Below are 25,850 nucleotides of genomic sequence, written 5' to 3'. Positions count from 1 at the left end.
CCTGTCCTCAGGTGTAATACTAAGTTTAGAAGACCAGAAGATGGACAGCTAGGAAAGTTTCAGTCTTCTCCACCCCTGGCCTCAGCCACCAGCTGTTTCACACAGCCCTGCACTCTGTGCACAGCTGGTAGCTCTGAGGAAAACGGAGGCACCTCTAGAAACTTCATAGGCAACTAAAAAATGAGCAGCAAAACCCGCAAAGCGGGAATTCTCTCTCTGCTTTCCACAACCAGCGGCCCAACTCCGCGCTGCAGCGCCCACTCTCCCACACCCGAGAGGCCTCCCACCGGCTGCACTGTGTGAGGGGGGCAGGGGGCACCCAGCCCTGCCGAGGGACCCTGCTTCACCCCGCTGCCACCAGCCCCAGGATGCTGCTTCGGGTCAGTGACCCATTGACTGGCTCCCCTACACCATGCCACAACAGCTAGGCTGCTTCCCCCATAAGGGAAGCAGTATCAGCCATTTGAAAATGCAGTAGGACTTCAATAGTTACCGTTTGAAGTTTAGTTTACCTTTTTTTTTGCTTTACTTACCTGTATAGGGGTACACATCACACCATTCTTGCCTGCTGTGAATGTTTGTGAAGGACCACTGGCCTTTTTAACCAATTTAAAATTGAGCATACTTCTCTGAAGGAAACAAGCATTTTTATGTGTCTGTAAAAAAATTTAAGACCACTTCCAAGAGTCTGCAAATGGCAGGTCAGTGAAAGAAGTATCTAGACTAATCTGCTCAGAAGTTTCCTCAAAAAAATAAATTCAAAGTTCACAATAGTTGACAACATTCTACAAGGCTTGAGTTTGGTTTTTTGTGTTTCAGGGGTTTTTCTGTTGTTGTTTGGTTTGGATGGGGTTTCTGCTGTATCTAAATGAGTGAAGTTTCAAACATGATTTCCTTTGTGCACAAGCATGCTGAGTTTAGAACTTCTGGGTTTTATTTTTCTCCAATTTCACATTAGTAAGTCTACTAACTGAAACCTAATTCTCTTGCAAAGTAAACATCCACAGAAATGCCCTGCTTGTATCCAAGGCAAGTGTAAACTGGTTTTGCCTTTGTTAACTCCCTTAAATTTCCTTTTCAAATGTGAAGTCAGAAGCTCAAGCTGACTCCTAAAATGGCAACATAACAGCCCTTTTCACTTTCTTTTACACGACTCACTTCTGTTCTTTACAGTGCAGGTATGTACCTCTAACTCTTTATTCCCTAAGGATATTTAATTTTAGCGCCTTCCCCATGACACAGAGGGTTTAGGGTTTATGTGCACAAGGCAACAGCTCTCCACTCGTGGCTGAGGCCCACTGTGGGGCCAGCAGGACACCATCAATCCCTCCATGTGCCAGAGCAGCACCACAACTTCCTGCTCCCTGCCTTTGAAAAGAGAGATTTTACACCATGACAGGTAACTCTTTAGCAAAGTTTACCTCAAACCCTCAACTTCAAGTGTTAAAAAAGAAAAACCCTTAAATGATAAAAGTTATTACATTTAATTCCTTTGGGGGAAGCGGGGAGTGATTTTGTGATTAAGGACATACTGAGGGGCTCAAGAGAATTAGTTCAATTCCAGGCTCTGAAACAAGCTTCCAGGTTCCCCTGGGAAAGCCTATGCAATCTCCTTTCTCACATGGACACTGGCAGGGTAATTTCTAAGTGTATGCAGCCCTCAGACATTGTGGTATCAACAGCCAAATAAATGCACAGGTAGGAGTTAGATGGACTGCAATCATTATGAAGACTAACTAGCTATTTGAAGAGGGCACTACCATTAGACTATCACTTACCACAGAAGTCATACTTCCATTTTTTAAAACCAGATATTAGAGGGAATCTTGAAAACTAGTAAGTTATATTATCACTTACTCTTGGGCTGACAGCTAGTTCCTAATGGTTTTAGCTAATGCATTAAGTGAATGAAAAAAGCTGCAAGATGAAAATAAGTCAGCAGGTCTTGCAGAAAGACACGACTTAGTTCTCAAGCATAGGACTATTTTCCACAGTTTGCACTGCAGAGAAATTTTGCTCAATTAAGATCTACAGTTGGTATTGTTTCTTGGCAAAATTAAATTTATGGATTTATTTAATTCATAGAATGAACAAATTCAATAATGAAAACTCATCTGACAACATGCGTTATGATAGAGCAAATCAAGCAAGCACTAACAGAAAAACATAATACTAAAGTCACTGTGTAACCTTCTAGACAGCATTGCTACACTATACAATCCACAGTGAAAGCATTAGACAGACTGTTTTGTCAAAAGCAGAGATACTGATAAGCACACATATTAGTTCTTTGCTATTCACTACCAACAGAAATTTTGCCCTACAATTATGAAAAGCAGCTGCCATACATACCACAAATATATAAAAGAAAAACTACTTTCCATTTTTAAAGACTTTGCAATCATTTATGAGAATGTACTGTGCCTATTATGGTTACAAGTAATAGCTATAATGGATCTAACATGTTACAGAAGTTACTTTCAGTAACTTAGTGTGCTTTACATACATCTAAACTATTTTGTCTATGAAAGTAATTGCCTCTTTCAGAAGGTGGAGAAATCCACAGAAAGTTTCATGATCAGTTTTTCTGGCATTGTTTCTGTTCAATCTATAAACAATAGTTTAACCTTGATAGTAGTTATTTTTGCAGGGCACCTACCACTTATTTTGTATGTATTAAATCCAAGTATACTTGAGATTTCAGTAGAATAGCTGTTAAGAATATTTTTTTACATCTGGTATTTGATTGGGTTGTACGTAACTATAGATTAAGGTGGTTCTTCACATTAATTTGATTGCTTTTCTAACTACAATTATTTCAATATTTTCCTTAATTTTTTCACTGTATATAACTTCAAGTAATAATGGAAGTAAAACCAGTTGAAAATACAAAAAACCCAATTCCAAGTAAATTCAATATGTATTTATATTGATCAGGAGATCAATATAAAACCATTTAAATGCTGTCAGTTATTAGTTGAGCAAGTAACACCAACAATTCTATTTGAGGTTAAGTCAGTCCTTTCACCTTCACCTCTTCAAGGTAAAATGCAAGAACAACTGATGAACATGACTTTGCATGAATTTACAGAAATTTCATTCATCCCATCCAACACGCACCAGAAGTCAGGTCTGTCCAGACCTGCCCATTCTAACTTGAATAGTCAAATGAAGTTGAACCACAAAGTGAAATTGGTGACAACTCTGTAAAACAGGTAACTTTGGAAGCTGCTCAACAGTCAAAATAATTTAAAATTACAAAGGTACAACACTGGCATTCATGAACATTTATTTTAATAGAAAAGCCTTCTCAAATTCTTCAGAAGTTTTCACAGGCTGGAGTGTGACAGAAGGTGCAATGAATGTGTGGTTACAGGACTTCCACTATAGCCAATGGTGTCAGCAGTGTCTTCTTATTTAAGGTCCACATTGGTGCTGCAGTGGTTTAACATGAATAGCTGTGACAAAATACAACAAATACTGTAAGGCAGTTGTAGTTTCTGTAGCTGATCACCCTCCCCACACCTACTTATATCTAAAAGTCGGTTCTCTTCAATCAGTGAAAGGCTGATTGCCATCTCAATGTTTCATTTTACTGTGTTATTAAGCCTATTGATTTGTTATAAACTTTTGGTTGTTCCATGTCCTCAAATAGCTAATCTAACATCAATTTCTCACTTCAATGCAAAATATAGTCCAATATCCTATTCCTTTTAAGTAACCTGCATACCTGAATGAAGTTTCAGGCAAGGGCCCACTGAAAAGCTAACATACTTCTCCAGCTGATATTGTGCTGCAGAACATTGTTAAAATGAAAAGGTATGTCCGGTCATGTCTGATGATGAATGATGTATACCTGTTTCACTACTGATGGGTGATTGTCTCACTGATTCTTGTCTCTGTCCAGACAACGTGTTTCAATATGAATTAGCCACACACTTCTTTGCATCTAACCTAAATAATGTTTAATACAAATTACACCAATTGCTTACTAGTCTATCTACAGTAACATAGAAAAGTTCTCCTCTTTATAACCTTAAAAGAATCCACCTATGCCAAGGGAAAGAGCTTTGAAAAAACCCACACAATTCCTCTAATAACCTTCTATAGTTCTGATAATGCCTTTCAGATTATGTCAGCTCACAGCTACTGCGCACTCTCAGGCAAGCCCACAGCACTGCATGCCTAATAAGCAGTAAAAACATTCACTTCCATTTCACAACTGGAGAAGCATATCAGTGTATTTTTTTATATTATATTTTATATGTCTATAAAATACAGGAATGGCCAATTAGTCACACATTTAACCACCATGCTTGGTTATGTAGCTCCTACCAACGAGGAAAACCTTCACTCCTTAAAAAAGATGAAAAATACACTCAAAGCAACAATCAAACTGCCTTGCAAATCAAAAGTGTGAAATGCCACTTGACTGCTCCTCTCCAAGCACTGGCTTTCTACTGAGTACGAGCTCAAGCTAACCCTAAGCCCCTTCCCTCCTCCTCCTTTCCCTTGTGACCTCTGTTCTAACACAACAGGCAAATTACTGACCAGCACCAAGAAGCTCACAATACAGAAAGTAGCGGACAGGCACTGTAGCTGGATACCAGAAACCACTGCCTGAAAGACACAGTCACCGTGGGTCTAACCCTCTTTTAAATTACTGGAGAAAATTGTTTTCAGTGCCTCATTTTACTTCCCCCCACCCCATGTCTACAAAATCAAAGGCAAAGCCCTACAGAAAAGCCAGCCAGCCTTCCCATGGGGCAGCAGGTATTTCCCTCTCAGTGTCTGCAACCCCGTAAGCAGGGCACATGACTGCTCAGAGTTATGAAGTACACCATTTAAACTGATTGTGATCTACCTTTTCAAATCTACTCTCACTGAACTATGGGGATCTACAAAATTATATCCCCCCCCCCCCCCCCCCCCCCCCCCCCGGAAGAGTTTAAAATGAGACATTTAAACTCAAATGGTGATGTAAGAAAATTATTTATGTGCAATTTAGCTTTCATTCATTCTGCCAGCTGTCTTAGAAAGCAGGCCTTCTTTCTCTTCCCCCCCCCCCCCCCCCAATATTAAATCAGGAAGTATACATTATTTTTACTTTACATCTACAGCAATATCTAATATTTTTTCTACCTATTTTAAATTCTAAATACTGTAATTATAAGTTACATCATTGTATTTCTACTGTGAATAACATTTCATTTTGCTTGGATGAAAACAGTACCAACCATACAGGCATCTGCGTGGTAAGTACCCTGATTATTATGAAAAAGCCAAAGAAATCCACTGGACTTGTATGCTTTAGAAAGCAGTATGCAATTATTTCAATACAGAAACAGTATCTTTCAGGCTGAGGCTGGCTTAAAGATGGCCATTGTTTTCATTATTTAAATGAAATAAAGTTATCCAGCTAGAATAGATTGTCAGCACTGTAAAGGTTTTAACTAGAAATTATTTACAGTTATTAAACCAAACAGCTACAGAGCTTTGTCACTCTCACCTGTGTCCTGGGTTCAGCTGGGATAGAGTTAATTTTCACAAGCAGCTAGGAGGGGACAGCCAGGACAGCTGACCCGAACTAGCCAAAGGGATATTTGATACCATATGACATCATGCTCAGTATATAAATGGGGGAGCTGGCGAAGTGGAGAAGGGATTGTGGCTTGGGAACAAACTGGGCATCAGGTTCCAGGCAGTGAGCAATCACACTATGCATCACACTTCTTACATTCTTTTATTAGCATTACTGTTATTATTTCTTCTTTTCTTGTGTCACCCTATTAACCTGTCCTTATCTCAACCCACAAGTTTTTACCTTTTTCTTCCAATTCTCCTCCTTTTCCCACCAGGGGAAGAAGTGGGCAAGCAGCTTCATGGTGCTTAGTTGCCAGCTGGGCCTAAAGCACAACAGCCTGGCATTGGCAAAAGGTCAGGTCTCCCTCCAAGCAGTGGCCATTTTGCAGGTTGATGTCAAGAATATCCCAGAAGTCCAAATCCTTTAGCAGCTGTTAAAAGAGGAGGAAGATTATCCTTTGCATCTGACAGTCCTGTTTGGAAATGGTTTTTGGTTTTTATTGTCAAATGCTTTAAAACAAACAGTGAAATCTGCTTTTGCTTGCACAGGACACAGTCTAAACTGTGAGGGTCTAAAAACATCAGGCTTAAGAAATGCCAGTTACCTATCTGAAAGCACTGCAGACAAAGCAGGGACACCATACACCAACAGCTACAAATGCCTTAGCCTTTATCATTCATAATGCCCTACTTTAAAAGATGTACAACCACTGAGCTACAAGTATAACCTTCCTGTACATATTTAACAACAGAGCACACTGACCTGCAGTGTTACTAATCTTAGCATGACCACACTACAAAGTAAAATTCCCTGATATTAAATGTTAACCTACACACACAAGTCAAAACACAGGCTGACAAATTAAGTACAATTGGTATGGAAAGTTAAAGTCAGATTTTATTTCTGAGTGATTTTGTCATGGCAAACATATTAGATGTCATATGAGGCTGGTTCTAAGCATGGATTTAATCCATGACCATAATGTAGGTCAGTAGTTTTGATACAGTTTGTGCCTAGTATTCATTCCAAGGAATCAGACTCAGCACTAACATCAATAGCTGTGAAGAGTGTACATGTGGTTTCTTTTTACACTGCCATTTAATAAAATAATCCAATTAAGCAGATGTCACAATATTTTTTGCTGACTTGCAATTTCAATCATTAAAGCAGTATTTAATTTACAACAAAGTAGCTTACTCTATTTCTATGCATCCAAGAATATTCATGTTTAAAACCTGAACCGCCCTCGCTGTTTCTGCTGCCCTTCTGGTTTTCAATGAGCTTCAGTAACTCAAAAGAATTGCAACCAACTTGATAACTAAAAAAGAAAGCTTTGTAGAATGGGAAAAGTTCACAACAGAGGAGAAAAAAAGACTTTCTAAAATAGCCAGGTGTTCACCTCAACCCATACCAACTTCAAACAGATGTAAGGACAGTAGTTGAATCTGATTTCAGACTAAGGACATGAAAGATAAGCTTTATATTCTTATGCTTTTATAATGTTAGAATAAAATAATTTTTAGATAAAGAATAGTATACTCCCCTACTCTCCTATTCTTTCACATAAAGTTTGCTCTGAAAATAACATGGCTGAGTTCCAGGGCTTTCAACTATTATTTGATCACTACCAAATATTTGCAAGTTCAGATTTCCCCACATCCCACCCATCTACTCGATTGTAGTTCATGTATCTACTATGTTTTGTTCTACTTTTATGAGTAAGTGTACTGTGGCAAGTGATCAAGTCGGTCATGAAAACAGAGTGAATTACTTTGAAGTACAAAACTGAAGCAGTATTGGAAGAAGAGCCCCTGACAGCCTATCACCCAAATGAAAGTTTAACCTGAGGAAGAGGTGACAGGCCTAAGAAAGCAATCCTGCTTGGCAGCAGAAGTAGAGGTTTACTTAAGGTATGGGTGCCAATGCTTATACACAGCCTTGCATCCTCATGACACATTGTGTCTTCATCTTCAGTTGAAGGATCAGTTTGTTCAACATGACTTAGTCTAAATGAACAAAAAAGTGGGAAGCAATTCTGTAAAAGACATTAAGAGCACAAGTAGAAACCTGCCAGAATCTCACTATCCCCTTATCAAAAGGGGATCCAAGAATTTTCTGCAGAGCAGCTCTTAAGATCAAAATGACACAGATATTCCAAGTCTATAATTCAGATATGCGGCTGAGGGCTTTTTTCTTTTAAAGATGCTCTGCTGGATTTTAAACTTCAATTAAAATAAGTTTATACACCCTTATATTACTGAATTCTGTCAAACCAAGAGTTGCATTCTGCTTAATGGACTGATAGATATCACTAACCTAAATGCATTTATGTGTACAGTTAAATACTCAACAGTATTAGCAGATGATGAAATACTCACTTTGCAACCATACCCTGTGAGAGCGCAATTGGCCATTAGGGGATTTGTGTGTATGTCCTTATAACATGTCTAGTTCTGTGAAGAATATATGCACTGCACTTCAGGATGCACATGCTCATTAATACACACACTGGCATTTTATACATGAACTTTTGATCTCTAGTGTCTATCATTTATTTACAGATTATTTATGTGGAATGTACCCAAGCTTATTTGTATCAGATTTAAAAGATGCTTGAAGGTATATTTCAGTGGGGAAAAACATTAATACCTTCAAGCATATCTTTTTTGGTCTTTGCGTAGTCACTTACTGAGTTCAACTCCACCCAATCCAACTATTTCCCTGCACTTAACAGAAATAAGTCTAACACCCAGAGGCACACTGTACACCTAAGAACTTCCATGCTAGGCACTCATCTACCAGATCAGCTGCCCTGTGTAAAATAAAACCCTGGTATACTCCAGTTGCTCACACTCAGCAAGTAAATTCCCAAAAGCTTTAACTACAAGAGCCAGTGCATCCTCCACAGGTATGGTACGATGCACTACAGAGAAGAGATAGCTGTCTTTATCAAGCTTATGTTTTCATCTACTTCACACATTTACAAAAAATAGAATAATATAGCTGTTAAGTCTGTGCAATGTAACTGAGTGAGATTTTTAAAGCCTTCAGTTCAGTATTGATATAGCCTTCCTGTGGCTGCAGAGGTTAGTTTTGATTTAGCACCAGTATATGAACTTCATTTGAAATATAAATGAAAAGTTGTAATTTCTCCTTTCCACTGTCAAAACATTATTGGTCATTCATGATATAAAGCTAGAACTGAGCTAAAGAATTCCCAGTTCCGTAGAAAGACTTTCACAGACACCTACATCTGAAATCAGGTTAGTACAGATTTTTTTTTTCTTAATTCCAGAACATTTTTTACTTAACTGTAGAACAGGGCAGTTCCTTGCCCTCCAGGAGAAACTGTCTTTTTTACTATTGTGTCCTTGATACAAAAAAAGATGCAAAATTTGTAAATTTGCAATAAAAAGTTCTGAAACAAATACAGATAAAAAGTTTAGGAAGTATTCTGATTAATTTACAAAGAATCAATGCAAGAAAGTGAAATTTTAATTAAGCAATTTCTATATGACTTTGTATCATTATTACATGTGACAGTTTTGCATGCATTTTATGCCATTTAAGCAGCAATCCAGGACAGATATTTAATCACTCCATGTGTCATGAATTATTAGAAATTAATTTGGTGAACTATTGCAAAGCTGTCTCATTTTAACTAGGTCAAATTCTGTTGCCCAGAAGTGCGAAGAATCAGCATTTAAAATTTTAATGGGTTGAAAGAAATTTAAACTGCAGTTCTGAATGGGGACTACTTTAAGTGACATCTCTCAAACAAGCTAAACTTTCTTTTGATAGAATAATGAAGGATGATTATAGTGCAAGAGGAAAGAGCTACATTGTACTGTTCAAAAATACAAACCTGTCATTTTTAACTTCTTTGAGTGCACGTGTGAGATCTGACTTACGTAAGGTATATTATTTCCACCACAAGACCAGGCTCTTGTAACTGCTTGCCTATAACTCCAGCATATTCCTCTGAAAAGAGAAGTTGGTTATATACAAATAAGTCTGTGTCATTGTTTCCCATTGCTGTGCTGTTGTTGCCATCTTGTACATGCCAGAAGCCACAAATATCAAGTGCAGTATTGAGGTGTAAAAAAACCCCACTGTGTGTTGATTGATGAGGTACATTTTCTACAATATCAGAGAGTAACTGTGATGTTTAAGCCACACAGAAAAATTTGAAATTATTTGTCCAAGTATAGTAGGAAGCTGTAATATACATAAAAGGAAGTTTAGTTGGTGATTCCTGCTTGATCATGTTTTAGTGCTGGATTTGAGTGAAATACACTAATTATTGAAATTCTTTATATTTAGCATTTGATTCTATCTCACCATCCTAGTATCCTGGGAAATAATCAACTGAAAAGAATAGTCTGTTATGAACTATTATACTAGAATTAGTGTAATTTTGTTAGTAGCCTGTTTTTTAAAAATACTGAAGGTAGAGGGCACAAAAATTAAGATTAGTAATCCACATGTTCTGAGGATAGATGCTAAACATTACCCTTTAAGAATTTTATGAATATCTTGATTTTAGTCTTTTGGACTTGGAAGATCATGTTTCCCGATAATAGCAATATAAAGAAATATGGAAGTCACAAGCCCCATTAGCTTCACCAACAAAAAAATCTTGCTAACATTGACCCTGAAATTACCAATGGGACAGTAAACAGTCAAGGAAAAACTATGACTTTCTTCCATATACTGTAGTACACCCACTGTTTTAAACAGTTCTAAAAGTGTTTCATTTACGTAAACCAATATATTTGGGGCTTGAAACAACTGAAAACAAATTGATTTGTCATTTCAATTATTCTTGTTTCAAAAGATTAGATGTCAATTTACAGCCTGCTCTGATTATCCCACATGATCTTTGCATTTCAGGCACATTAACCCAGCTGCAGCAGCTGTAGTTCTTACTATCTGGATTTCTAGTCTCTCTTCCACTGACTAAACATTTCAGACCACTAAACCATGATAGTGGCAGAGAGTTTCCAACTCACATTTGAAGAGATTATGTACCACTACACTTCTGCAACACCCCAGGAACTAAAATAGAAAATCTCTGGTGTATTCCAAATAATCTTTGAGTATCAGAAGGGGAGGTCAGTGAGGAGGAAGGGAATTAAATACTACATTTACAGCACCAGAATTCAATACAAAGAAAAGCAACTGTCTCAGCTTAAAATAATCGTTGATTTTATTATTAGAAGCTGTGTGAAGGCAGAATATATGGTCTGTGTTTTCTATAAATTTCAAATGGATTAAATACATAGGAAAGTGACGCCCATAACAAATTTGGTCTAAAACACTTTGCTACAGGGATGAAGAGGAAAATGAAAGTTAGAACATAAAAGCAGCAACAAGGAATTCAAAGGAGTTACGGTTTAGATTTCAAATTTTCTAGCTTGTCCTCTTACAAGAAGAATGAATTCTGTGTATTTGAATGGTTAAGATCTCCACATTCAAGCTGACCCAGGTCACCTCCAGATGATGAACAGCAATGAAAACTTTTCCAGGATTAGACACACTTGTGATAGAGGTTTGTCTTCTGTTTAACAGAATGTTACTCTATGAACTCATTTTTCTAAAGTTGTTCTAGTTTTGCTTCCAGTACTAAGACCTAGAGACTAGACAAAATAAAGTTCTGTGCACTTGAAAGTCCTTTTTATATAACCAACTTCAGGTTTTTTCTCCTGTTGGCAACTGTGAAGGGAATCTTTCAAATTAGAAAGGTATCTGACATGCATCAAAACCTGCAAAGATTACTCAGGCAAAAATAGTATCTGAAACTACTTTTAGTACATCTAGATTAAGAGACCACAAAATCCAACCAAATGCTGCAAGGCAGCTTTTAAAACAGAAAAGAGAAATTATGATTAAATTAAGATCAGACTTAGTTTTGAAGTCAATTTTTTTAAAGAACCTAGACAGGTCTCTCATGGCTGTCATACTCCAAACCCTGGGAGATGCATAAGAAATTTTAGGACTAACTAGCAGTATTAAGGAGATCCAGAAACACTAAATAGACATGATCTTCAAACATTACCTACACATTTGCAGGGTAACATTTCTGAACTGGGTTACACTTACCTATGTAATTACCATCTCTAATAGAATGAAAAAATCTTAACAGAAACCTACTTTTGCTCCTTGCTGATGGCAATGACAGTTAGAAGGTGCCTCATTCTTTCTGCATCTGTTGGTAAAACTGCAGGTATAGCTTCTCTCCACAATCATCCCTGGTGCAGTCATCTGCAACCAAGTGAAAAATCAATTAAGTAACAGCACATAGTGCAAAACTATATTAGAACATCACCAAGTCTTCACTGCTTTACCATTTAACAATACCGTCAAAAACTGTAAAAATAGTTCTTTGAATCAAGGGTTTTTCCCCCCTTTTCTTTTTCCCTGAGGAAATTTGTTACAAACATGTAAGAAGGCATATGAAACATGGTTAAACTTGGCTGCAGACTTCTCCAAATTAATCTGCAGAGAGCAGCCTATTCATCTATCCCAACCCACAGAGGATTCTTTTTGTCCCATTCTCTCCCGAACTTTCTTCCATTTTGATGCTGGGACTCAAATCTCACTCCAAGGGAAAGCAGTGAGAGACTAGGAACTAAACCACAACATTTTTCAGCTGTGTTAAAAAACACCTTGACTAAATACTTTAAAAGCCATGTTGAAAAAATACCCACACTGAGACACAGTCCACTGTAGGACTCACCAGAAGTGAGCTTGCATGCCTCTCTCCAATACAAAGTCACCTTCTGATTCTTTTGGATCTGCAAAATATACACAGTTTTTCCTTACAGAATGTGCTGTACTCCATAAGTAACTCAAGACATTTTTTGGGGAGTAACCATTCATGAACTGAGGGTAGTATGTTCACACCACTAATTCTCAAACACAAACCACTTCTAGCTCCTAGTTCCCAGTCACACATCACTTCTCACAGCCCCACCCCAAACAAATGGACACTCATGAGCTGGAGCCTGAGAAGCAAGCTCTGCTGTCACAGTGCCAGATAAACCCATCAACTGCCAGAAAAGATGATACTGTAAGCAAATCTTTCAGAATTTTGCTTTGGTGCAGTTTGGTAGTAATACAGACCATCTACTGCCTATTGCAATTCACACCTTCTATTTCTACTCATTTCAACAACAAACAACTCAATTTTTCAAATGCTGAACATGGATATATAGCATGAGTTTGTCAAAACAAATTAGGAGATACACCGGGAAAAACAATAACTGTCACATTCTGCTAAACATTTCTCTGGAATTGCTAGTCTTCACAATCTTCCTAGCAGTCTTAAAGGAGGTATAAAGCAATGAATATAATTTCAGGTCTACTGCTCACTGACTTGCCTGTGCAAAAAAACAGGTAGTTAATCAAGCAACATTGCTCTTGTACCGTCTTAGAAGGCGGCAGACTGAACACAGGTAAATCCATAAGTGATCCTGCAGTTCAATGAGCAATTATTACTCTCAAAGATCTTCTCACATGCTACAACATTTACATCATTCATTAACTTGTCCTAGATATAATGGGATTAACAACTTCTTTAGATAGTGACAGAAAACTTTCATCAATATTCTTCTCTACCCTAAAGGGAAGCACCTATGTAGTTTGACATTGAGTTCTACCAGGGATTAAATTTATTTCTCACATTCCCACACAGCTTCTTTCCATTATCCCAATCCCCTTTTACTGGGCAGATCTCCCCAGAGATCTAATGCAAGCAAATATGGGTCTCTGTCAAAATATTTTTCCCCTCCACCACAGGAATCTATGGTAAGCAACAAGAATTCTTAAAGTATCTGTCCTCCCTGAAGTTCCAGAATAATGGCCTGCGATAGACACCTACCTGGTCTGCCGCACCTCGTGTTCCCAAGTGTGCTGCTATGCCTGGATATATACCTACCATCTTTCCCTGGGACATGGTACTCTGTCCTACCATCCACGACAGCATTTTTTCTGCACTAAGAATGAATCTTTTGCTATAGCTTTCAGAGGCCACAAAGCAGAAACATGCTTATTCAATAATCTACACCACAACTTTTGTGAGCATCATTCAGCAATTCAAGCCTCAACATGTATCTCAGATCCAAAGACTGGATCCTGAAGATAACTAAAGAGTTATGATTTTTCTATAATGACTTAAGGCTACCACCACTAGACTTTGAAGGGACACTGATGGATATTATGAACTTGTCTGTCAGCTGCAGACAAAAGTGCATGCGCTAAGAAGGAAAAGGAGCCAATTACAATTCTTACCTTTTTAGGAGTACTGGTATCTCATACTAATCTTCTTTTCCTGTCAAATTGCTGCTCAAATAGCTCTTCAAAGCTAAGGAGAAAACATGTTTTGAATGGACCTTTCTCCAAGTTAAAATAAAAGGCCAGTTTGTGCAAAATATTTTTTCTTCCATGCTTTGAGGGGGGGATTTAAATAAACCAGACATATCAGTTTCCAAAATACTAAGTGTAAGGGAATGCTGCTAATTGAATGTTTATGTTTCACTAAGACTGAACTGATGCAAAAGACTGTTCCAAACAACTCATACAAGCACATTTTGCATCAGCAGCTAGTTGCTTTTCTTTCTATTCTACACATTCTGTTCCTCCCAGCATCTCCAGGTATCTCATCACAAAAGTTCTCTATATTTCATGAGGATATAAAGCATCCTTCCCACTGAGTATAGACCAGAGTAATAAAATTTTTTGAAATCTATTTTATGCTTTCCTAGAAGGGTAAAAGGCACATAAGCCTGGCATAAGGTTTTAACAACAGATATTAAATAATGTTGCCTTCTTTAGACAACTATCTTCTTCAGCACTGAGACTTTTCTTTTAGCTTACAAATTCAAAGACTTAAAATGAAAATATTTAAAATAACTGGCAAAATCATTAGCTGCATTTCTAGAAAATATATTTTAGCAAGAGCAATTGCTCCAACACACCACCTACATCAGAAATCTGTGGATTAGCCAGTTAAGTTGCTAAAAAGTATATCTTCGTAAGGTCCTTTTGCTCTTGAGATTACGTATCTTATTTTGAAAAACACTCTTATACTTTGGATTGTAAGCACTTGCAAGATCTTTGGTAAACAGACAAGACAGAATGGGTGAAATAAAGCCTTATATTATATCCATGTATTTTTATTCCTATTCTACAGATTGGAATATAATAATCAGTAATTGATGGTTATTTGTTGTAGTTACAAAAATGGACAGATATTCCATTTCATACGGTTAATTCCTACATTTAAGGCCAAGAAAACCCATTTAGAGATGTAAAAATCAGAAGAAAAATACTTTATATCCCATGTGAGAGAAAGTTGCAAATAAAACTCCAACCTGTTAAAATTAGGACAAATGCAAGTTAGTTTTGTGCTCAGTACAATGACATTCCTCTTAACCTGTACATCTCAAAATAACTCCCTAGCAGTTCATTAAAAAAGCCTCACTTACCTTCCTACAAGAGCCACTACAACAAAGGTCCTGAAGGACCATATCACCTAGTCCCATTCCAACATTTTTCTAAACCGTATGAATAACAAATTAATAACATGACAGTTACTTAGCCATTGCTTGATCTGACTTAGATGATGTTTAAACTTTTGAGAACTTTCTTCAATAAGTATAAACGAGGAAAATAAAAAAGTTTAAAAATAGTAATTTCTGAGCAATTTAATTGTAACTCAGCATCATCTGAATAGCTAAATGAAGTATCTGGTGAAGAGTAAGTTTTCCTTACCACTAATAGAGAGAAAAAAATATTTAAGGAAAGAGGTAACTAATTACAAGTCCTCAAAAATTGCAGGATGACACCAGAACAGATAATGTGCGCACATATGAATTCCGAAAAAGAACAGGAGAAAAGTGCTGTTTGCTCTTGAAACAAAGCGTAATATGGGACAACAAATTTCCAAAAAATAAGTATCTAGGATCAAGCCTGTAAACCATAATTACAAGAACATCCACTCTTTTTTCCACAGACTTAACCTCAGTAATCAGGTACTTGTAAGAGACAGTGCTTTGGAATTCAATCTCAAAGAGTGGAGTTTAGAACTTGGTAGGCTTTGAGGCATGAGATATACTTCTTACATGTTTTATCTATTCATTTGACCAGATTATTATTGAAATTAATGTATATTCCCGCTACAGCATTATAAATATTTTTCTGTTAAACACATAGGATGTTCAAAGCCTTAGAATAATATCTATTTATGCTACTGAAAGTTTCTTACCTATTCAGATCTTCAGAATCCTTTGAATAATCACCTCAGGAAGGATGACTCTTCTAACATGATTTGTAAGGATTTTAAAGATTTATACTAAAAGAGGTAAGAATATGAGGTTAGGGATATGTTACCAGAAAAATCTTTTAAAGGCTCAAATAATCCAAAGTGTAAGCAATGATTAAATAAACATATTTAAAAGATTTTCATACTATATTTGTTTTTTAAACTGTCATAGCAAACAAAAGTGATGTACTGTTTCTCCTTCACCACTCTTTCATTAAGGAGCTCTAGCGAGGTGTGAAAAGGTCACGTTTCCTTGTTTGGGTTTGCTGAACCTACTGAATGCCTATGATATACTATACAGCAGCTCAGTCAGTTCCTCCTGACATTGTTTAAAGAAAGCCTAAAAGAGTACACTAGCATCACAACAGTCATTGCAAAAATTTGTAGCCACGGGGGTACATTTTAAGCCAAGATTCCTGCTTACACAAGATCCTTCTAAAGCTTTTGCTTCATCCATTTTCCCTTGAGTAAAGAGGCACTGAACAGTTTACAGTAGGAAGTGCCTTCGTTAAGCATCAGCAACCTACAGGATCTGACTTATATTAATATTTATTTGCTTCCCATAATAAGATGTGGCACTTGTACACATCTCACTTACACATTCTAAATTAAACATGTTTTTCGATCTCAGTATTGAAGATAGATCTTCAATGTCTATTGCTGTCCAAAAAAAGCTTTCTCTTTTCTGCTGAAGATGCTGCATTTTGATAAAGCTCATCTTCCAGGATAAACTTTGAAATATAGGCCTGCTACAAAAAAACATAATGGAGAGAAAAAAATTTCTGATCAGAATTTTTTTGTTGTCTAAACCAGGAAGTCCCAAATATGGATCTTCTTACAGAGAAACCCCAGTAGTTCTGTGGATAAATAACACTCCTCATGGCAAAATGAAATGGAACGGTATGAAGAAAAAAAAGGAAATATAATGAAGAAAAAAAGGAGTTTCTTGGTAAGATTTTAAGCTTCAAAAAAATCTACCTAGAAAAGGAATATAAAGAATGTAAACACTAACCTCATATCACTGAACGTAAGTAAGGAAAATACTCTTCAAACCTGGAAAGTAGTTACTACAATAAACAAATTTATAAAAACACAGGATTAGTAAATTCAAAAAGACCAAATTTTTAACAGCCTTAAACATTAACACAGTATCTCTGAAGTAACATTTTGCCTCAAGAGGGAGGGATTGTTTAGAGGAAAATGAACAGAAGGGATTATGTAGACAAAAATGTGCAGGAGAAGGCTGGAAATACAAACTAAGAAGCAAGTGACCCATCGTAATTATCTCTGATAGCAGATGCTGCTAACAGATGCTCTCACATTATGCTCAAAGTACAGCTGTGAGAACCAGAAATAGATACCAAAGATGCTCAACTCAAAGATGCATCCCTTGCACCTCAAAGGGAGATACGTGAGATATTGTTCTAAGCTAAAAAAGCACATTTGTTTCAATCCCTTCTGCAATGTGAACCAGTCCAAAAGTACACTAAACCCTTTTGCTTAAGCTGTAAACTTTAAGGATTCACCGGTATTAGCAGAAAAAAATAGCAAGGATTATCGGCAGATGCACTAACCCTAAGAAGCATTTTATTCAAGTCATAGTTGTAGTATGATGACAGTGACATTGTCTTGTCTCATTTACCTTAGCTAGTCTCCAGTCAACAGAACTGTACAGAAGACAGTAAAAGCTACTCTGGGGAAAAAAAAAAAAAGAAAAAAAAAAAAATCAGTCAGGGAAATAAAAGCATTTGAACTACCCAATAAGTTTTACATTACAAACAATGAAAGAATTATAATTTACTTAAGTATCTCAATAGTTATTGATTTTGGAATTTTTTTCCTGGTGTAGGTTCAGCTTTTAACTGTCACAAATCATGAAAGCTTGAATAAAAACCAGCTTTAAGATATCTCTACCTGTTCAGAAGTTAACCTAATAGCTAGAGCAAGATGAAAGAGATCAGCAGGAGAGCTCCACATCAACAAACTCACAGAATTATAAATAGCCTAGTGCAAATTACAAAACTTTCTGATACTTTCAGGATGCTAGAAGTCTCCAAGGGCTATGCACAACACTCCATTCTTCAGTGTAGCCTCTAACTTCATGGGGTCTGATTAAACGTCTACCAACTGCAAACTACAGTACAGCTGGAGTAAGGAAGAAAATATCTACTTCCCAGACTCCAGTCTTTGATTCACTGAAATATTCTAGTGCTTAAATCTGCTATAACACCTCTGAGGTGCTCAGCCTTTCCATGTGCCTGACAGAATTCCACTCACCAGTGGGAGTGTTTCTGTTGGCTTTTACACTGGAAAGGGTAGTGTAAACTACCATAATAAGCTGGACTCATAAACATCCCGAAGAAAATATGATGCCCTTATCAACATTCAGTGTGCCATCACCGAAGCAAAAGTAACTTGACTTTGTAGAAGACACTTTTTTTGGGATTACACTTAAAACCAATGACAGCAAAATTACTACAAATCATGTTTTCACGACTTTCCAAGTTCCTTTTAAGAAAGCCTTTGTACACAAGTAATGCCCTGCCCATGCTCCACAAAAGAAATAATATCCCATCCCATCCCGGAGAGCACTGCAGTTCTCAGTGACTGCTTTTAGAGGAGAGCAACACAAAACTCCACTTGACCACAGAATACCAGTCCAGCCTCCAACACCGGTTAGCTGAAAACAGGTGGCAGTGCAGATTCCCGGTCCCGGAGAGCTCACTAACCAAGTTACTCTACAACTCAAAGAGCTTTCATTTTGGAAAAGAAACAGTTCGGTTACCTCTGTATCAAGCTGGGACAGCTGGAGATAGCTGTAGGGGCCACGGGATCATGATGGGTGGTCTCTGTACATCTAGTGGGACACCTACAACCTATAGAAAGCCCTTGAGCAGTGCTTCTGGGCACCAGTTCAGATGTTACCATCCCCCAGACTAGTCACCACCGAAGCCCAGCGGGGACGAGCGGGGACCCAATCGGGCAGCACGGCAGAAGCCCCACCGTCACACCGCTATAACTGCCCCGCCTGAAGCCACCCGCCCCTCCAGCAGGCGGGGGCTCGGTGGCGCAGCTGGGACTCGCCGCTTCGGGAAAGCCCGCTCTCGAATAAAGACGCATGGAGGCACCTCGCACCCCTTCTCCTGCCGGAGACAGCGGCCCCACGCTGGCGGAAAGCCGCCCCGAGCGGAGCCACACGCCGCTGGGTTTAAAGCCTCGTGTCCTGAACAGGCAAAGCCCCAGCAAAAGCCCCGGAACGCCCCACCAGGCGCCGCCGGGCACACGCCGCCGCCCCGCCGGCAGCGACTGCATCGCCACCCCGCCGCTTCCGCCCTCAAACGGCGGGAACCACACCCGAGCCACGCCCCTTCCCTCTCCGTAGCCAATGGGGACGGCGCTTGCTGAGGGGGGCGCGGCGGGCGGGCGACTGGCCAGTAGGGCGCGGTGTTGTTGCGGGGGCCGGGTCGGTCCGTGTGCGGGGCGGGCTGGGCGGCGGGCGGCCGGTGGCTGCGGGGTGGCGAGGGGCACGGCCGGCGCTGGCTGCCTCTGCCCGCCCGCCCGCCATGAACTCCCTGGACCAGGCTGAGGGTGAGTGCGGCGGCCCGGAGCGAGCCCAGCGCCGCTCCTCCGGCGCGCTGGGAGCTTCCGGCTCCGCGCCTGGGCTGCCCGAGTGCGCCGCCTCGTCCCTCCGGAGCGGGCCCCGCCGCGGCGCTACCCTGAGGGGGGCGAAGCGGCCGCAGGAGGCCTCGGCTCTATCTCTACCGCGCTCCTGGGGCCGGCGCTCCTCCTCGGCCCAGACAGGCGAGCTGGGGCGGGGTCTCTCAGGCCACCTCCGCATCCTGAGGCTCGGGGGCGGGTGCTGTTGCTCTCCGGCCGCCCCGCGGAGGCGGAGAGCGGAACCCGCAGGAAAGGCCCGTGCTGAGGGGATCCGTGTGTGGGGCCGCCAGCAGCCTTCTGTCCCTGGGGAGGAGGGAGCTGCCCAGTGGGCTTTCCCTTTCGGTGCCCTTTCTCGACAAGGCTTCTTGACTTTAGCTTACTAAAATCCGCTTGTGCTGCGGTAACTACTTCTCTCTTCACGGGTGTTCACATGAAACGCGTTTCTTAGAGCTCTGAGTCCCATCTAGCACGTTATGCCAAGGCTTCTCTTGCACTTGGAACGTGACCTCAAATAGCCCTCTTATCTGAAAACATTGATCGTTTGGGTTACAAGTTCTTTGAAGTTACAGTTTACAGGATGTCAAAACCCTGAAAGGAGCTTTTTAGTGTCCAAACATAAGACTAGTAGAGATTCTTGAAATTCATCAGTGTCTCAGACTTAGCAGGTGTTTTGTATCAGATGCTAGAGGTAGGCATGTCAACAAAAACTGACAGTCTGGCATTGTCACGTCTTTGTTGTTATGTCTGTACAAGCTGTAGGGATCTCAGTCTACCTTGGTAGTTCCAGGTGCCAAATAAACTCGTGGTTCTTAGAACATGGATATCTAAAAATCAGTTAAAACTTTTAAGTTCCTGTTCTCTGAAAGGGTTGTGGGGGTTTTTTTTTGCCATTGTTTATTTTAACGCTGTCTACATTATACGAGTGTTTTCTTGGGAACTTTGTTATCAACAGCTTGATTTTATGCCTACAGGGTGCTATTTCTCAAATAGCAGGCTTTCATGTGATGTCTCATAGTCCCCCTCTCACTTCAGTGACTAGTTGTAGGGGTTTATGTTAGTCAGGGAGCAGTTAATTAGCTTTAATTGCTGGCAGTGGCTTAGCTTCCCCAGAAGGGAGGTGGAGGACAGGCCATAACTACAGGGCCGTGGTTATAATTAAGACTACTTAGCTGTTCTGTGGCTGAAGTCAAGGTGCTGTAATCTTTTCCCCCATAAATTCACCTGCAAACCACTCGGGAGTAAATTTACAATTTGGGAAAGGGCATTAGTTACTCTCTATCTGCTTTATTATGGTAAATGATTTAGCAATAGTTGCAAGTTGAAGGGGAAAAAAAAATCGAGAGGGATGCTAACTGAAACACTTTAGCTGCAAGTTAATGCTCACAAACTCTTAATTCCAGGTAGAATTCTAGCTTTGACTGAAATGTCAAACATCGATCTTGTTGAACAGAAAGTTAAATCTAACAGACTTCAGGTGAAACAGTTCCTTGTAGACAGACATTAGGTGGCTGGCTATGATTTTTTTTTTTTTTAAAACAAATTAGGACTATGAACTTGAAATGCTGCTTGGCATTTAGCAGCAATTTCAATGGAAAGACCATGGGAGAATGATGGTAATAATAAGAAAAATCTGTTTAAAGAAAAAAAAATCGGGCTAGAGTTTGCTGTGGGTTTTTACGTGCATGTATATATATATATATCACGGCACTAAAAGTTTGTACAAAACAAATTCATCAAAGCCATACTGCTACAAATAATCCCTTCAACAGATGGCAAATGGCAACATTTTTTTAAAATTACCATTATATCGATAATAGAATTTAATGGTTTCCCGATGTACTTAATACTCCAAAATGTGATTTTTAAATTTTTTTTTCCTTTGTGTAGGGACTATTTAAGCTATTCTAAATCTAACTCTTGGTACTTTTAAAGATGTCTAAAATACTCTGATTTCTCAACTATATCGATTTTCTGTAAGTGAGAGTGTTTCTTGCATTTAGTATAACTCCGTCATTGTACTTTTTAGCTAAAGTTGTGTGAAGCTACTTCAACTGTGCTTTTATTGCATCTAAATGATCATTGCATTGGTTTTCTCTGCCTGTTTATGAAACGGCTGTGCACAGAGGAAAAGTGAATTCCTTTTATCTTTTACATTAAAATTTGACTAAATAAATGAAGGTCTAATTCTGCTTGATACACATTCTCCCCAGATCTCAAAGCTTTTGAAAGAAGACTTACTGAATATATTGCATGTTTGCAACCAGCTACAGGACGTTGGAGAAGTAAGTTTGATGTTCCAAGGGATAAATAGGATTCTGTCTTTGAAGCTTTTTAGATTTACTATTATCTTTGATTTATGTTTGCCCAGACAAAAATCTGTGCTTAAATGCTCTTTAAAATTTGTGGTGTACATTCAAACATTCTTCAACAAGATAATACGAGATACCAGAGATACTTTAGTCAGAGTTAGAAAAATGAGGCCAAGATTGAATTGGTTTCAGGCTGAATTATTCTGGCAATGGTTGGGACAGTAAGTTGTTTTATTTGTTTCTGTTTTGCTATGGTTTTTTTGTTTTGCTTTTTTTTTTTTTGAAGGCTTAGACTTCCTAGACAGTCACTATAGTTACTTGAACTGAATACGATTGCATGAGAGTCCCTACAAAATAGAAGGTGAAAAAGTTACAGCAGCGTGCCTTAAGGGCAGAATATGTCCTCATCTTGGTTCTACCAGGAAAGTGGGAAGGAGGGGGGAAGGCAAAAAATACCCCAGATATGCTGCCAACTTGGCGATCAATAGTCCATGGTGGAAACAGACTGCTTTTTTGTTCTAAGATGCTGCCAGAGTTTCTATACTCAAAGAATACTGCCATTTTTTAGAACGTATAAAATAGCATCTTTTCTCCTGAGAGGCCAAGAGGTTAATCTCAAATGAAGGAACTGGAGGAATGTCTACTTAAAAAGCAAAAACAACAGAAAAACCCACCCCACCCTGAAACACAACAACCACACACTACTACCCCAAAACCCCTTGTTTCAGAGCAATTGGGAGGCAAGCGGATATTTCTAAGTAGATCTGCACAACTTGTGTGCACCTAGTGTATGAATGCATTTGGCTTCCAGAATTCCTATATCCCGTCAGATATAATTAAAAAAAAAAGTAGTACTGGAAACTTCTAAGCATATTTAAATGAGGTTTGCATAACTAGCATTATGTTCACTAGCTAACTTTTTTTTCCTAACTGCTTGTTTTGCTAGTTTTGTAATTCATGTAAAAGAGAGACTTTTTACTTTAATTATAATGGGGTATTTAACTCAATGTTCACTTTTCATCCTGTTATTCTTGAAAAAAAGTATTTTTTATAGAGAAGCTCTATGGTTTTGATAGATTTTTTTTTTTTTTTCTTCTCAGCTGTATTTTGGAAACATAACTTCTTATGGTTATTTTTTAATTTTTTCGTTTTGTAATATCGGTAAGGAATATGCAATTCATTAGTAAATTAGCAGTCTTACAAACCTGAAAGTAGTATTTGATGAATATCTGGGGTTTGTTTTCAGATTCTTTCCTATGATGCTAAAGGCTGGTAACTCTGGGTGGTCTCTTTTTTGTGTTGGTTTTTTTTTTTTTTTTTTTTCCCCTTTCCCCCACCAGTAAAAGACTATTTGCATTCAGAACTTCAGGCTCCACAGAAAACACTTAGAACTGCCAAATGTCCAGTGAAAGCTGCAATGCTTTATGGGTGTGCAACAGAACATGAGCTTTCTCTGTATTTGTTGTTTTCTTTTTCTGCCAACCCCTGTTCCCCAACCCTCTGTAGTCTCTCAAAATCAGTCTAGTGTCTTGTGTTACTCTAATTTTCCATTTGCAGTGAATTGATTATTCTTTCTGAACCATCCTGGATGTGTAGAGGTTTTTGCTAATCTTCATGTGCTAAATCTGCCATGCCTTCTCACTCGTTTACATTTTGTGGTTTTTTTCTGTCAGCTTTGCTTGCTTGTAACTGGGTTGATTGGGATGGGGAGCATATCACAACTTAGTTGTGCTACTGAAACTGCTGGTGCTAATGCCTCAGGCTTTTATGTAGAAGAGCTAGCAGGATGGAAGCTTTAGTTCTGCTCTGCAATTTAATGGCACTGCATTTCTGTTGCCTAGACTGCCTAAGCTCAAATAGCATACTGAACACTTGGTACAAATCTTATTCCAGTCTTTTAACTCCTTTGTGCTAGCTGTGTTGTTTTAGCATCTTTATTTTTTTCAAATCCTCAGGATGTTTTTATTTGATAGAATTTAGATTTTGGTACCTACTTGTCCTGTCCAGAAAACTTGTACAGAGTCTTGACAGTTTCACTCAATAGAAATTTCTTTGCCTATTTTCACATCTGCCTTCCAAGTAGAAGCTTTTTCTCCCTCAGAAGTGGTAGAAGAATTAAATGCTTAAGAGCTGCTGCTGAAAAATAAATGCTTTTTAATAGGAGTGAGGTATACTGTTTATGACTCTGTTATTCTCTTTATCAGTGATTCTGATAGTGGTATCAGTCTGCACAGCAACCGGTGCTTGGAATTGGTTAATAGACCCGGAGACACAAAAGGTAAAGATCACACTGATTCCAATGTAGTCTGTTTCATGGCTTGGTGTTGCAGTCGAGTGCTATAGTATCTTGAAAACAGAAAGGCTGAAGGTGGTTCTCCCATGAAGCTGGGAGATCATTTTTAGTTAAGCTCTCAAGCTGTCGGGAATTGTTGTGGAATGTCTCCTGGGACAGTGCCTGCCAAAATGCTACACCTTGAATGCTTATGTAAGGAATTGTTCACAAGTACTTAGAAATGGCTAGGAGCAGTATTTCTTTTTAAATTTAAGTGAAGTAGACAGCGTGTATGTTTTAGAAAGTATATAGTGGGACTAATCTGCTTTTTTTCCTAGGTGTCATTTCTCACATCACTTTGGAATCACCCATTTTTCACAATTAGCTGTATTACCCTAATAGGCTTGTTCTTTGCTGGAATACATAAAAGAGTGGTGGCACCATCAATGTATCCTTCGATCGTGTTTGTTAGTGTTGTAGTTACTGCTGTTAGTGAAGTCTATGCTAATACTGCTTGTTCAGTTGTTACTTTGTGTACAAGCCTTATGTTACCTGCATTCCTTGACACAGCCCACACAGTATAGCAGCCCGATGTCGAACGGTTTTGGCAGAATATAATATGTCCTGTGATGATGTAAGTGTTAGTGGTTCATTGCCTAAACCTTGTTTTTAAATAAATGCAAACAATTTGAAAAGGGACAGTTTGTTTTTTTTTTTTTTTTCTGAACAGCACTTGTAGACACCTTAAAAATTCCGTGTCTGTAAAACTGGAATGTAGAATACATAGTATTGTTTTGTGTTGTTTTAAACTTAGCCTGTAAAATTGAACTTGAAGTGCGACTGTTGGGCTCAACTTTCAGAGTCTAAACTTTTTTTTTCTGTCTTGCAGACTGGAAAATTAATTTTGAAACCTAGGCCTCATGTTCAATAAGGGCTGTCTTCCTTCAGTTTTTTCCACTGCCATGGAAACCAAAAATGACCTTTTTTAAGGTAGTATGACAGCAAAAAACCGAACAGGACGGGTTGTCACTGCCTGGGAGTGAAAGTCTTACACAGTCGACAGTGAAAGTGTGCAATATTACTTCCTTGAATATTTATCCAAATTATTTGTTATCATCTTTATCAGTGCTTTTGCTACTTCTGATTACCTCTTTTTCAGTATTAGTGTCACTTTTTTACTTCAGCTAGAACAGAACATACAGGTGAAGTATGTTAATTGGCCATGAAGTTGAACTTGAAAATCAAACCTCATTTGTGTTATGTGTCTGTGTAAGCTATTGTAAATAGCAGATTGATGCCAATGTCCATGAAAAGTAATATTTGCTGTATGGATTTTTTTTTGTTGTTCTCATGAACAGTACTGAAAGGAACACTTACCATTCCCGTGATGTTTTATTAGCACACTTACTCATTACAGCTGTCCTTGTCTCCTGGTCACTCTTCTGGAACTGGTTCAGAGGCTTGAGGAAAGACTCTGTCTGTGCTGGAGAAAACCGGTGTCTTACCGTTTAAGAACTTTGCAAATACATCAAGGATCACATTTGTCACATTGTATATATAGTGCACCAGCCACTTTCATTGTGGTCATACATAGTTCCTTGTTTGATCAGGTTCACAGCACTGTTATTTTAAGACTCGTAACATTTTAAAAATTGTCTTAGATACTCTTGTATCTTCCCGGTTGTAAGGCTGTACTGTATCTTA

General features: G+C 38.7%; 1 protein-coding gene, 1 long non-coding RNA gene and 1 pseudogene across 3 annotated transcripts; 1 reads left to right on the top strand and 2 right to left on the bottom strand.

The window, feature by feature from the left end:
* Nucleotides 1-2,122: 2,122 nt before the first annotated feature.
* On the bottom strand, nucleotides 2,123-9,629 carry LOC141963930 (nuclear receptor coactivator 5-like; annotated as a pseudogene).
* A 4,247-nt stretch (nucleotides 9,630-13,876) lies between these two features.
* On the bottom strand, nucleotides 13,877-19,221 carry LOC141963701 (uncharacterized). Its single transcript, XR_012634191.1, has 5 exons — nucleotides 18,694-19,221; nucleotides 17,551-17,601; nucleotides 16,921-16,975; nucleotides 15,852-15,938; nucleotides 13,877-13,949 (listed from the first exon to the last, which is right to left on the bottom strand). It is a non-coding gene; the product is annotated as an uncharacterized LOC141963701 (long non-coding RNA).
* Nucleotides 19,222-19,376: 155 nt separating this feature from the next.
* Nucleotides 19,377-25,702, top strand: CNEP1R1 (CTD nuclear envelope phosphatase 1 regulatory subunit 1). Of its 2 annotated transcripts, XR_012634239.1 has the most exons (7): nucleotides 19,377-19,496; nucleotides 21,776-21,847; nucleotides 24,079-24,152; nucleotides 24,485-24,594; nucleotides 24,726-24,780; nucleotides 25,036-25,136; nucleotides 25,564-25,702. XR_012634239.1 is itself a non-coding variant. In XM_074913695.1 (6 exons), exons 1-6 carry the CDS (start codon nucleotides 19,472-19,474, stop codon nucleotides 25,075-25,077), a joined length of 378 nt encoding a protein of 125 aa, XP_074769796.1. In that variant the 5' UTR covers nucleotides 19,377-19,471; the 3' UTR covers nucleotides 25,078-25,176. The 2 variants fall into 2 exon arrangements, 1 of the variants encoding a protein (XP_074769796.1); XM_074913695.1 differs by lacking the exon at nucleotides 25,564-25,702 and having other exon boundaries at nucleotides 25,036-25,176.
* Nucleotides 25,703-25,850: the final 148 nt, after the last annotated feature.

Source organism: Athene noctua, chromosome 9 (genome assembly GCF_965140245.1).
Source record: "Athene noctua chromosome 9, bAthNoc1.hap1.1, whole genome shotgun sequence".
Classification (NCBI taxonomy): domain Eukaryota; kingdom Metazoa; phylum Chordata; class Aves; order Strigiformes; family Strigidae; genus Athene; species Athene noctua.
This window is presented reverse-complemented; position numbering and strand designations above follow the sequence as displayed.